We start from the raw sequence: 14,433 nt of genomic DNA, 5'->3' as shown, positions 1-14,433 counted from the left end.
AGTATCTGTCCCTGGAGAAAGTACAGTCTAAATGAAATGTACAGTCTAGTGAACATGTAGTCCCAGGAGAAATGTACAGTCTAGTGAACATGTTTAGTATCTGTCCCAGGAGAAATGTACAGTCTAGTGAACATGTTTAGTCCCTGGAGAAATGTACAGTCTAGTGAACATGTTTAGTCCCTGGAGAAATGTACAGTCTAGTGAACATGTTTACATGATTAGTCTAGTGAACATGTTTCCCTGGAGAAATGTACAGTCTAGTGAACATGTTTAGTCCCTGGAGAAATGTACAGTCTAGAACATGAAACCTGGAGAAATGTACAGTCTAGTGAACTGTATGTTCAGTCCCAGGAGAAATGTACAGTCTAGTGAACATGTTTAGTCCCAGGAGAAATGTACAGTCTAGTGAAACCACAATGTTTGGTTAGTTACTGTAGTGAACATGTTTTCCCAGGAGAAATGTACAGTCTAGTGAACATGTTTCGTATATACAGTCTAGCGAAACCACAATGTTTGGTTAGTTACTGTATGTTCAGTATGTATGCCTACATTACCTGCATGCAAGTGAGCCTTCCTGTTGCATGTATTTCATCAGATGTTTTTGGACTTGAGACCTTTTCTTTCACCATGCATTTTGGGAGAAACAAACAGTATTTCTGATTGACTTTTGAGTTTGTAGATTCTTGTTGCACTGTGCAGACAGCCTTTCCTCCTCTCGGTCTCTGTGGACTTTAGCCAGGAGTCAGTGAAATGGTTTGAGGACAGTGACATTTACCCTGTCCTTTAGGGACATTTAGCAACATTAGCGCATATTGATGGATGATACAGATTTTTAGATTGACTGTCAAATAAAGCCCTCTCAATACAGAGAATGTCCAGAGAGCTATTATTCTAACTTAGCATGGCTTCTTCACAGAGCACATCCCACAGACATGGATGAGCCTCAAAATTGTATGATCGATGTGGGAACCAGAGCTTGAAGGCTTTTGCAAGTTAAAGCGTCCCTGAGTCTAAAGCAAATAAGAGTTTAAACAGTCTCTCTCTCTCCGTTTATCACTTCTCTGCAGCAATCTCCGTTGTAAATCACTCCAAGGTCGACAGCTCGCCAGCCAGCCGCATGGTGGTGTTGTGTTTAGTTGCAGGCAGCACACTTGTTTAGGTAGCACTTTGTTCATTTAATCCATTGAATTAAAGCACATTTGGGTAAACTATTTCTCATTCCAACTACTTGTCACAGGGAGATTGACAGGTGACTCAAGGTGTTTCTAACATCTGGAACAGTAACTGACAGACCCTGGAGCCCACAAGGCAGCCCATTTCTCCCTCGGCCAGCAGATGAAGAGTTCATAAAGCCAGGATAAAGAATGTATCTGTCACGGTTGGATGGACAGTAGTTCTTTGGGGTTTACAGAAGACTTACAGTCCTATGTCGATAGAGCAGCAGTTGGTGTTTAGGACCGTGACACACAGATAAGAGAAGAGTAACAGAGAAGAGTAACCTGCAATCGGAATAGACAGAGAGTCTAGAGTACAATGTCCTTCAGGCAATTGTACAGAACAATACATTGTGTTCCATACAAGCCTGGCATAATTCTCTTTCACATTGGAAGTAGGTATCTCTCCATCATTTGTCAATTAAACTGACATTTGTTTATGGCTGTAAATACTTTGTCTGCTTCATTTAGTTGATTGAGGTTTATGCGAGAGTCTAATCGGAAGTGAGAAGGACGAATTTGAGCATTGTCGTTTATTGCATTAAAAAAAAACAATTAAAGCTGTAATTCAGATGTGTCCTCTGTGACTGGCGTAGTTACTAAACAGCACAGGAATAGTTTGAAGAAGATTGTTGTTGTGAAAGGAAATCTGAGGTTTTCTGTTCACCTTCTGGTATTTCACCTGATATTTATACCACTTGTCTAACCCAGAGCCTTTAGTCCAAATCTGAGGCGGATGTAACCCCGTGACATCATCTTCTGGGCAAGAGTTATGATTTTTGTCTGTTGTGTGGCTAAAGTATTGTTTGTTAAATAAACACAAATGTTTTTTATATCAATAATACTTCAGGAGATAAGCGTCAAACCTGACAAAATAATATATTTAAAAAAAATGTGTTTATACATGTAGTTCTCCTTTAAATGTGCCAACCATCCCTCTTACTTCTGTCTCCGCAGGTAAGCAGTAGAATGGTGTCCGGGGAGGCAGGTGGGCACAGCTACCTGGTGGCGTGCTGGCAGCCCATCCTGGTCCTAATGCTGGGCACTGTCCTCTCCGGATCCACCACCGGCTGCCCGTCCCGCTGTGAGTGTAATGCTCAGGAACGTTCCGTGGTGTGCCATCGACGGAGGCTGGCCTCGTTTCCCGAGGGCATCCCCATCGAGACGAAACTACTGGACCTCAGCAAGAACCGTCTGAAAAGCCTGGGGCCTGAGGAGTTCATCAACTACCCACAGCTGGAGGAGCTGCAGCTCAATGAGAACAATATCTCTTCCATGGAGCCCGGGGCTTTTAGCAACCTTGTCGGCTTGCGGACTCTGGGGCTGCGCAACAACCAGCTTAAGCTAATCCAGTTGGGAGTGTTCACAGGCCTCAGCAACCTCACCCAGCTGGACATTAGCGAGAACAGAATTGTCATCCTGCTGGACTACATGTTCCAGGAGCTGTACAATCTGAAGGCTCTGGAAGTCGGCGATAACGACCTGGTGTTCATCTCTCACCGAGCGTTCCATGGCCTCAGCAGCCTGGAACAGCTGACCATGGAGCGCTGCAACCTGACGTCGGTGCCCACTGAGGCCCTGAGCCATCTGCACAACCTGCTATCGCTGCGACTACGCCACCTCACCGTCAATGCCGTCAGGGATTACTCCTTCAAGAGGCTTGAACGCCTGAAGGTGTTAGAGATCTCCTACTGGCCCTACCTGGACACCATGACCTCCAAATGCCTGTACGGCCTCAACATCACCTCCCTGACCATCACAAACTGTAACCTCACCGCCATCCCTTACCAGGCCATCCGACACCTTGGGCACCTTCTCTTTCTCAACTTGTCTTTTAATCCCATTCACACGGTGGAGGGGAACAAGCTGCACAATCTAATGAGGCTCCAGGCCTTCCACTTGGTAGGAGGGAGATTAGCCACAATCGAGCCCTACTCCTTCCGGGGCTTGAACCATCTCCGAGTCCTCAACGTATCCAGCAATAGCCTGAGCACCCTGGAGGAATCTGTGTTTCACTCCGTGGGGAACCTGGAGACCCTGGCACTGTACGGGAACCCACTGGCCTGCGACTGCCGACTGCTCTGGGTCTTCCGTCGCCGCTGGAGGCTCAACTTCAACCGGCAGCAGCCCTCCTGCTCTTTGCCCGAGGCCGTGCAGGGCAAGGAGTTCAAAGACTTCCCCGACATCCTCCCCTCCGATTCCTTCACCTGCCAGAAGTCCAGGATACAAGACCACAAGGCACTGCAGAGGCACGTAGACGAGGGCACAACGGTCCATTACACATGCCAGGCGGACGGCGACCCAGCCCCCGTGATCATGTGGCTGTCCCCCAAGAAGCAGTTCATCACCACCAAGTCCGTGGGGCGTCTCAGCGTGTCCCCCGAGGGCACGCTAGAGGTGCGCTACGCCCAGATCCAGGACAACGGTACCTACCTGTGCATCGCCAGCAATGCTGCAGGGAATGACACCAAGCCTGCCCACCTGCATGTGCACAGCTACTCGCCCAACTGGCCGCACCAACCCAACAAGACGTTTGCTTTCATCTCCAACCAGCCCAGCGAGGACGGGGCCAACGGGACCCTGGCCCAGGTTCCCTTCCCATTCGACGTGAAGACTCTGATCATCGCCACCACCATGGGATTTATCTCGTTCCTCGGCGTCGTCCTCTTCTGTCTCGTCATCCTCTTCCTCTGGAGCAGAGGAAAAGGCAACGTCAAGCCAAACATAGAGATTGAGTATGTACCGCGTAAGGCGGAGGCAGGTGAGAGTAGTCCAACCGGCGATGCGCCACGTAAATTCAACATGAAAATGATGTGAGACTCAAGCTTACTGACTTCAAATTGAGGGTGGACACACTATATTCTCTTTAAATATATGTGGAATTTATGAGAGATAGACATCTTGATACTATACCCAAGACTGTTTTACCTTCAGGGACTGAATCTTAAACAGCGAGTGTTGGATTTAAAAGTATTCAAATCTCTGTGCGTTTTTATGGGCAATAGTCATAAAGAAAATAAGCCAGTCATGTTTTATGCTCCTTTCAACCTGAAAAGGGAGATTGTCTTTATCTAGTCTTTTGATTGTTTTATTTTCTCTGTGTCTTGTTCTTCTTACCATGTACAATGAGCAAAGGAATGGTCGCAATACCACTTAAAGGGGTAGTTCACAATAATACTGAAATTGACAGCAGCAACGGTAAGAGGAATATCATGTCAATTTGTTTGAACTATACCTTTAATGGTTATGGGTTTTGAGCATATTACTGTATTATGAGCAGGCGCAATTCAAGCAATGTACGTTCCTTAGCATTCGGGAAAGTATTCAGACCCCTTTGACTTTTTCTAAATGTTGTTACGTTACAGACTTATTCTAAAATTGATTAAATCGTTTTTTTAACTCATCAATGTACACACAACACCCGATAATAACAAAGCAAAAACAGGCTTTCAGACCCTTTACTCAGTAAACACCGGTATTTGGGGAGTTTTTCCCATTCTTCTCTGCAGATCCTTTCAAGCTCTGTCAGGTTGGAGGGTGAGCGTCGCTGCACAGCTATTTTCAGGTCTCTCCAGAGATGTTCGATGGGGTTCAAGTCCGGGCTCTGGCTGGGCCACTCAAGGACATTCTGAGACTTGTCCCGAAGCCACTCCTGCGTTGTCTTTGCTGTGTGCTTAGGGTCATTGTCCTGTTGGAAGGTGAACCTTCGCCCCAGTCGAGGTCCTGAATGCTCTGGAGCAGATTTTCATCAAGGATCTCTTTGTTCTTTGCTACGTTCATCTTTGCCTCGATCCTGATTAGTCTCCCAGTTTCTGCTGCTGAAAAAAATCACCACAGCATGATGTTGCCACCACCATGCTTCACCGTCGGGATGGTGCCATGTTTCCTCCACACGTGACGCTTGCCATTCAGGCCAAAGAGAGTGTTTAGGTGCCTTTGGCAAACTACTAGCCGGCTGTCATGTGCCTTTTACTGAGGAGTGACTTCCGTCTGGCCACCGTACCATAAAGGCCTGACTGGTGGAGTGCTGCACAGATGGTTGTCCTTCTGGAAGGTTCTCCCATCACCACAGAGGAACTCTGTCAGAGTGACCATCGGGTTCTTGGTCACTTCCCTGACCAAGGCACTTCTCCCCCATTGCTCAGTGTGGCAGTGAGGCCAGCTCTAGGAAGAGTCTTGGTGGTGCCAAGCCACTGTGTTCTTGCAATGCTGCAGAAATGTTTGGTATCCTTCCCCAGATCTGTGCCTTGACACAATCCTGTCTCTGAGTTCTACGGACAATTCCTTCGACCTCATGGCTCGGTTTTTGCTCTGACATACACTGTCAACTGTGCGACCTTATATAGACAGGTGTGTGCCTTTCCAAATCATGTCCAGTCAATTGAATTTACCACACGTTGACGACAATCAAGTTGGAGAAACATCTCAAGGATGATAAATAGAAACAGGATGCAAATAATTTTTTGAATTTGAATACATTTTCAAAAAATTCTAAAAACTTGTTTTCGCTTTGTCATTATGGGGTATTGTGTGTAGATTGATGAAGATTTTTTTTATTTAATCCATTTTAGAATAAGGCTGTAACGTAACAAAATGTGGAAAAAGTCAAGGGGTCTGAATACTTTTCGAATGCACTTAAGAGATAAAAGTAAGCTAGAAAGGCATAGAATGGTATATTCTAAGTTGTAAAACAATATATATATTATCCTTGACAATCATCAAAATCACAAAGGTCATCGGTATAAATCACGGAATAAGTACAATGTAAAATATCAGCAATGAAGTTAGGGTCCTCTGATGCCATTTTGTCTACTTAATGTGCAGTGGCTCAAATCCTTTCCTAGCAAACTAGGAACATTCCCTGAACATTAGCTAAGATTCCCCTTAAGTTCTAGTTAGGGTCTTAGGATGATTAACATCCCAAAAACATTAAAATAATGTTTTTGTTAACAAAATCGTTTTGTACAATTTTTTTGTTTTTATGAAATATCCTTGGAATGTTCTCCTAACATTCCCTAAAATGTTGTGCACAACATCTGTAAGAAACACCACAGGACATTCCCCAAACGTTCTCATTAGGTTACCAAGGTAATGTAATAACACAATGTAGCAGTAATGTTTTTTACAACATACGGCCACAACAAAATATGAGAGCATCGTTCTGGGAACATTCTTGCAAAATGCAAATGTTTTATACAAACATTGTATAACCATCAGCACAAGTGGACAGTTTTTTGTGTTATGAGAACATTTGCCGCAACCTAACAAATGTTCTGGGAACTTTCACAAAATTAATTTTGGTTTGCTGGGTTGTTTGTATAATCACAAACCATGCTTCAAATGACAAGTGTGATAGTCAATTTGAAGCCCCATGTTTTCTTTGTCAGTGTGTTCTCCTGTTTGCAGTGATCAGGAACCAGTTGTTGTAATACAGTTGATGTGTTAACAGGGTTTTATGTGGTGAAATACATTTTACAGCCATAGTCTGCTCTGAAAGTAATGTGTTCATAAACCCGCTGGTTATGAAATAATGGACGGAATGAAAGCATATTAAAACAATAAAGTTTTATACAGTAATTGTATTAATTTTTGATGCTATTCCACTCAAGTACATTGAAAGGGCACCAAATGAGTCTATTTGCCTGCTGTATATCCCCGAGTGTGAATACAGTAGTAGGCACTGTTGACAAGCCTCGGATTTCAGGTCTCAGAGTTGGTTTTCTCCCTTTTGTATGCGGTAGCCGAGCCAGATGGGGGATGCTATAACCCGTTTATTCTTTCATGCTGTGAGTGCAGCTGTGAATAATTTACAGGGGATGACGTTGCTATGAGAACACCAAAGAAGCCAATATGAAACTGTGTCATCCTGACACTCTAGGAGTTGAACACGAAAGGATATTATTGGAGTTGATCCTGCTACAGTATCAGAGGCCAGGGAGGAGCTATGAAATGTAGCAGTGGTTCCCAAACCTTTTATAGTCCCGTACCCCTTCAAACATTCAACCTCCAGCTGCAGCTCCAGCACCACTCTCAAATGTTGTTTTTTTGCCATCATTGTAAGGCTGCCACACACACACTATACGATACATTCATTAAACATAATAATTAGTTTTTGTCACAGCCCGGCTTGCGGGAAGTGATAAAGAGCTCTTATAGGACCAGGTCACAAATAATAATATAATAATAATCGATAATTTTGCTCTTTGTTTAACCATCTTACATAAAAAAAACGTACTTGTTTATGGAAACTGTGAATAACTCACCACATGTTAATAAGGTTGTGCTTAAAAGGAGGCACATAACTCTGCAATGTTGGGTTGTATTAGAGAGTCTCAGTCTTAAATCATTTTCCACACACAGTCTGTGGCTGTATTTAGTTTTCATGCTAGTGAGGGCCGAGAATCCACTCTCACATAGGTATGTGGTTGCAAAGGGCATCAGTGTCTTAATTAACAGCGTGATTTGCCAAGGCAGGATACTCTGAGTGCAGTCCTTTCCAGAAATCTAGCAGTGGCTTCTGATTAAATTAAGTTTTCACAGAACTGCTTGTTGCAATTTTGATGAGGCTCTCTTGTTGGGATATCGGTAAGTTGACTTTAGGCAGAGTATGAAAGGGGATAACGAATCCAGTTGTTTGTGTCGTCCGTTTCTGGAAAGTACCTGTGTAATTGTGCATCCAACTCACTCAGGTGTTTCGCTAGATCACATTTGACATTGTCAGTAAACCTGAGTTCATTTGCACGCAAAAAATCATACAATAACGGAAAGACCTGTGTGTTGTCCTTGTTAATGCAGACAGAGAAGAACTCCAGCTTCTTAATCATAGCCTCAATTTTGTCCTGCACATTGAATAGTTGTGGAGAGTCCCTGTAATCCTAGATGCAGGTCATTCAGACGAGAAAAAACATCACCCAGACAGGCCAGTCATTTGAGAAACTCGTCATCATGCAAGCGATCAGACGAGTGAAAATTATGTTCAGTAAAGAAAACTTTAAGCTTGTTTCTGTATTTAAAAAATGTCAATACTTTGCCCCTTGATAACCAGCGCACTTCTGTATGTAAAAGCGTTACATGGTCGCTGTCCATATCATTGCATCGTGCAGAAAATACACGAGAGTTCAGGGGCCTTGCTTTAACAAAGTTAACCATTTTCACTGTAGTGTTGAAAACGTCTTTCAAGCTGTCAGCAAGAGCCTCTCGGTGGATGCTGCAGTGCAGAGCCTCTCGGTACCCAAGAGCCTCTCGGTGGATGCTGCAGTGTACCCAAGAGCCTCTCGGTGGACGCTGCAGTGACCCAAGAGCCTCTCGGTGGATGCTGGACCCAAGAGCGGTGGATGCTGCAGAGTACCCAAGTGACGTCAGTGGATACACTGCGGTGGATTGCAGTGTACCCAAGAGCCTCTCGGTGGCGCTGCAGTTACCACTCCACTATGCCTCCCTGTCATGGCTTTTGCGCCATCAGTACAGATACCAACACATCTTGACCACTAAATGTCCATTTGTACAGATACCAACACATCTTGACCACTAAAGTCCATTTGATGTCACAAAGCTGTCCAGTACTTTAAAAATATCCTCTCCTGTTGTCCTGGTTTCCAGTGATTTGCAGAAGAGGATGTCTTCCTTAATTGACCCCATATAAATGTAACAGACTTATACCAGGAGCTGTGCCAGGCCCGCCACGTCTGTTGACTCATCCAGCTGTAACGCATAGAATTCACTGGCTTGTATGCGAAGCAGTAATTGTTTCAAAACATCTCCTGCCACCTCACTGATGCGTCGTGAAACAGTGTTGTTTGACGAAGGCATTGTCTTAATAGTTTTTTTTGGCCTTTTCCCCCAGCATTGTCCCAGCCATATCTGTGGCAGCAGGAAGAATTAAGTCCTCCACAATAGTATGGGGCTTGCCTGTCCCAGCCACTCGGTAGCTCACCATATAAGACGCTTCTAGAACCTTCTCATTAATGGTATCTGTTGCTTTTATACATGCCTTACTTTTGGAAAGTCGTCTTAATTCTCGCAAAAAAAACCTGTGGCTTATTTTTCAAATTGGCATGTTTTGTTTCTAAATGTCTGCACAAGAGTGAAGGTTTCATCGAGTTGTGAGATAGTACTTTTGCACATATAACACTGGCTGAGGAAAGGCACTACTCCCAACAAGAGTTTGGGGTTACTTAGAAATGTCCTTTTAAAAAAAAGAAAAGCACATATTTTGTACATTAAAAAAACATCAAACTGGCTCTAACCAGAATAGAGTGGGAGGCCCCGGTGCAAAATTGAGCAAGAGGACAAGTACATTAGAGTGTCTAGTTTGAGAAACAGACGCCTCACAAGTCCTCAACTGGCAGCTTCGTTAAATAGTACCCGCCAAACACCAGTCTCAACGTCAACAGTGAAGAGGCGACTCCGGGATGCTGGCCTTCTAGGCAGAGTTGCAAAGAAAAAGCCATATCTCAGACTGGCTAATAAAAATAAAATATTAAGATGGGCAGAAGAACACAGACACTGGACAGAGGAACTCTGCCTAGTTCTCTGCCTTGAAGGCAGAGTTTCCTCTTCATTGTTGACGTAGAGACTGGTGTTTTGTGGGTATTATTTAATGAAGCTAACAGTTGAGGACTTGTGAGGCATCAGTTTCTCTGTACGCCTATGTAGATATTCCATTAAAAAACAGCCGTTTCCACCTACAATAGTCATTTACAACACTAACAATGTCTACACTGTATTTCTGATCAATTTGATGTTATTTTAATGGACAAAAAAAATGTGCTTTTCAAAAATAAGGACATTTTTAAGTGACGCCAAACTTTTGAATAGCAGTGTAAGTGAACCCCAAATCAATGAATTTCATCATATTTGCACCTCTTCGCTGGTCCAACGTCCCTGTCTGTTGTTCAGTGCTTTCCCTGGTAAAGAGGCAGGAGCTCTTCGGCTGAATCAGATTCACAACTGTTAGTGTCCATGCTAGCTGGGCTAACAACAAATGTAGAATTACTGATGCTTGCATTGAATGTGCTCAATGAAGCAGAACAACTTGTGTTGTCGACAGGTGCAGGTGTAGTACTGCTGGTAGCAGTAGTACTGCTGGTAGTAGCAGTACTACCAGTAGAGCTGGCATGTGTCTCTATGGACGCGGGCCTTCCTTTTCTTTTTTTTTTTTTACCATTTATCAATTTTCGAGCAAACGGAATGAGCAGCAGCTACATACGGACCATTAGTGGAATTCCCGCGAGAGAGTAACGGTTAATGTGATTGGATGTTAATGACTTGACTAGGTTACCTGTATTTGACATTGTGTTGTTATTTCGCTGAACACTAGATGGTTTAATTTTATTTTTGGCAGTGAAACGTGGATATTCAGGCGAGAAACAGACCTCACCCAAATGAATAGCCCTGCTGAAAAATATAAACGGACTGATCGAAAATGTGAAGAAAAAAACCAAGACATTTTTTATAGTTTTTTTTGTCGTTGTTGATGTGAATCCCATTTTTATTTGGCGACCCCCCCCCCCCCCCAGATTGGGAATACCTGAAAAATAGGAATAATTTCAACCTAATGTGGAGTTTAAATTGAGTACATAGGGATAGCTTTAATTCATTACACTATCAAATGCAACCTGGCTACTATATATCCTATACCTCCTATATCTCCTACAGCTCCTTTAGCTAAAAAAGCTAATATATCTCATATATCTCCCATTGCTAATATAGCTCCTATAGCTAATATATCTCCTATAGTCCTTAATGTCCTATAGCTCATATATATTTCTTATATATCCTATATCTCATATATCTCCTATAGCTCATATGTCTCCAATAGCTAACATATGTCCTATAGCTCCTATATCTCCTACAGCTCCTATAGCTAATATATATTTGCTACATCTCATATAGCTGCTATATCTCCTATAGCTCCTATAACTAATATATCTACTATAGTTCCTATAGCTCCTATATCTCCTATAGCTAATATATCTCCTATAGCTCCTATATCTAATATATCTCCTGTAGCTCCTATATCTCCTATAGCTCCTATATTTGCTATAGCTCCTATATATCCTATAGCTCCTATATATCCTATAACTTATATATCTCCTATATCTCCTATAACTCATATATGTCATATATACCATATATATCCTATAGCTACTATATATAATATATATATATCCCATTTAGCAGACGCTTTTGTCCAAAGCGACTTACAAGTCGGCTTGGGCCACTACTTTTACATATGGGTGGCCCCAGCGGGAATCGAACCCACGACGCTTGGCGTTGCAAGCGCCATGCTCTACCGACTGAGCCACACAGGACCCTATATCCTATAACTTATATATCTCCTATAGCTCCTATATCTCATATAGCTTCTGTATCTCCTATAGCTCCTCTATTTCCTATAGCTCCTATATTTGCTATAGCTCCTATATATCCTACAGCTCCTATATATCCTATAGCTCCTATATCTCCTATAGCTCCTATATCTCATAAAGCTCCTGTATCTCATAAAGCTCCTGTATCTCATAAAGCTCCTGTATCTCCTATAGCTCCTGTATTTCCTATAACTAACATAGTTCCTATAGCGCCAATATCTCCTATAGCTCCTATATATCATATATCTCCTATAACTACTATATATCCTATAACTCATATATCTTCTATATCTTCTATATCTCCTATAACTCATATATCTCTTATATATCATATATGTCCTATAGCTACTATATATCCTATAACTTATATATCTCCTATAACTCCTATATATCCTATAACTCCTATATCTCCTATATATCCTATAGCGCCTATGTATCCTATAACTCCTATATCTCCTATATCTCCTATAGCTCCTATATCTCCTATATCTCCTATATCTCCTATATCTCCTATATATCCTATAGCTCCTATATATCCTATATCTCCAATATATCCTATATCTCATATATCTCCCATATATCCTATATCTCCAATATATTCTATATCTCATATATCTCCTATATCTCCTATATATCCCTCCTATTTGTGCCAAGACACTTTTGTTGGTTTTCTTCTACATTATTTTCAAACAAATTATTGTATTTTGTATGAGACTGAGGCCTTTACAATTTTTGTTGTTGATATAGTGCAATATTAGCCATGTTAAGCAGTTTCCTCCGAATCCCTGATCAGACACTGTTATTAAGTTGATAATAATAGACTTAACAGAGATTTCTGCTATTTGCATGCAATGGGCACAACAATTACACTCATCCTAAACCAATTAGGATGCAACAGGCTCTAGCATTTATTTAGCCAACAAGCAGGTTAGAAAGTTAGACATTTCTGCTATTGCCGTGCTGTGCTACATCATCATGTCAAAGGATGGAAGAGCCTTAGGTAAGTTCAATGTTATGCTAGTTAACTGCCAGTTTGCATAGCCAATCAACTAACCTAAATAATGGTTTGTATCATTAAATATTAAATTACTAGTCAACGGATGCCATGACTATGAACGGCATTTGTCATGCAATTGTTAGTCTGTGGTATAACTCTGGTATAACCCTGGTATGTAGACCTGCTGACAGAGGGTTTAAGTGTTAGCCTTCTGCTAAATGGAATGTTAGCATGTGCTCAGGTGAGGTGTGTGTTTGTGGCTGTGTGCGTTCCAACCACCCTGCCCTCCAGCCCTGTTCCCTGCCAGTGACTGAACCACTTGCCATGTAGAAACGTGGGTCGACGAGCCAGACCGGCCTCGGGGACGGAGGGGGGCTTAACGCAGGGGGAGACGGGTGCCAAAGTGTAGTCTGCTGATCAACAACAAGAAGTGCTAATGAAATGTACTGTGTGTGTATGTGTAAGAAAGAGAGCGAGAGGGATGTGAGCTGTCTATTTGGAATGCATGCATGAATCTGAGTGGTGTAAATTAAAAACTAGCGAGGACTGCCTAATACGACAGAGTGGTGTCAATGAATACTAGCGAGGACTGCCTAATATGACAGAGTGGTGTAAATGAATACTAGCGAGGACTGCCTAATACGACAGAGTGGTGTCAATGAATACTAGCGAGGACTGCCTAATACGACAGAGTGGTGTCAATGAAAACTAGCGAGGACTGCCTAATACGACAGAGTGGTGTCAATGAAAACTAGCGAGGACTGCCTCATACGACAGAGTGGTGTAAATGAATACTAGCGAGGACTGCCTAATATGACAGAGTGGTGTAAATGAATACTAGCGAGGACTGCCTAATACGACAGAGTGGTGTCAATGAATACTAGCGAGGACTGCCTAATACAACAGAGTGGTGTAAATGAATACTAGCGAGGACTGCCTAATACGACAGAGTGGTGTAAATGAATACTAGCGAGGACTGCCTAATACGACAGAGTGGTGTAAATGAATACTAGCGAGGACTGCCTAATACAACAGAGTGGTGTAAATGAATACTAGTGAGGACTGCCTAATACAACAGAGTGGTGTCAATGAATACTAGCGAGGACTGCCTAATACAACAGAGTGGTGAGCGGCGTAACCTGTGAGCCCATCTCCTGTTTCTGTAGCCTGAGGCAGTTTGATGTACCCAGTATGGAAACAACCGCCCGAAGACTATATCCAAGTGCTTATTAATGTCAATGGTTGTGAAAGCTCAGAATACAATACTGTACCATCTATGGAGTAGTGACAGTACATAGCAATGTTGTACAGAGGAACCATTCATAATTCAATAGATATGGATGGGTGGAATCTTGAACAAGCTACACACATTCATCTATTATGATTAAGGGTGCTTAGAGATGTAGGTTACTGTAATAAATACAAGCGTGTTGTATATGAATGACATGGATTCATGTGGCAGGGATGTGTCTGCTGTCTAAGAGACCTGGCGGGAACCAGGTGCCTGCTGGGATTTTAAAGTAAAACCACAACACATGGATACCCTATAGATTCAGTACCAGGAAGTAGAACAGGTGGAAGTTCTCTACAGAGAATCTCTAAAGTGAAATGTTTGCTGCCTGTGACGTCTCCGACTCTGTCACATCAAGCTAAAGGACATGATTTATGTTTGCACTGTTGGCGTTTTCCCTCCCAGAATGGATCGATACCTCTCAGGCACTGACATGCTGTTACGGTCAATGCAGAAGGGGAACCTGTTCATAATTCTACACAGCTAATGTCTCAGCTTCCGTTAACCCTGTCCGTACAAACAAGAGACACAACATTTAAAACTAGCTGCTATGGCAAGATG

The 14,433-nt window shown here is 42.7% G+C and overlaps 1 protein-coding gene across 3 annotated transcripts in view; it reads left to right on the top strand.

Moving 5' to 3' along the window:
• Positions 1-6,779, top strand: part of LOC135538180 (leucine-rich repeat and immunoglobulin-like domain-containing nogo receptor-interacting protein 1-B) — a 29,760-nt gene extending 22,981 nt beyond the window's left edge. Inside the window, exons 1-2 of one of the 3 annotated variants that reach the window (XM_064964146.1) lie at positions 1,072-1,159; positions 2,172-6,779. In XM_064964146.1, coding sequence (XP_064820218.1) covers positions 2,184-4,031 — 1,848 coding nt within the window. In that variant the 5' untranslated portion in view covers positions 1,072-1,159; positions 2,172-2,183 and the 3' untranslated portion in view covers positions 4,032-6,779. Of the gene's footprint in view, positions 1-1,071; positions 1,160-1,505; positions 1,610-2,171 lie in introns of those variants that run through there. The other 2 variants (XM_064964145.1, XM_064964144.1) reach the window with 2 other exon arrangements.
• The last annotated feature ends 7,654 nt before the right edge of the window (positions 6,780-14,433 follow it).

The sequence above is a fragment of the Oncorhynchus masou genome, unplaced genomic scaffold (genome assembly GCF_036934945.1).
Source record: "Oncorhynchus masou masou isolate Uvic2021 unplaced genomic scaffold, UVic_Omas_1.1 unplaced_scaffold_926, whole genome shotgun sequence".
NCBI lineage: Eukaryota > Metazoa > Chordata > Actinopteri > Salmoniformes > Salmonidae > Oncorhynchus > Oncorhynchus masou.
The sequence above is the reverse complement of the archived record's forward strand: the minus strand, read 5'-3'. Positions and strand labels throughout refer to the sequence as shown.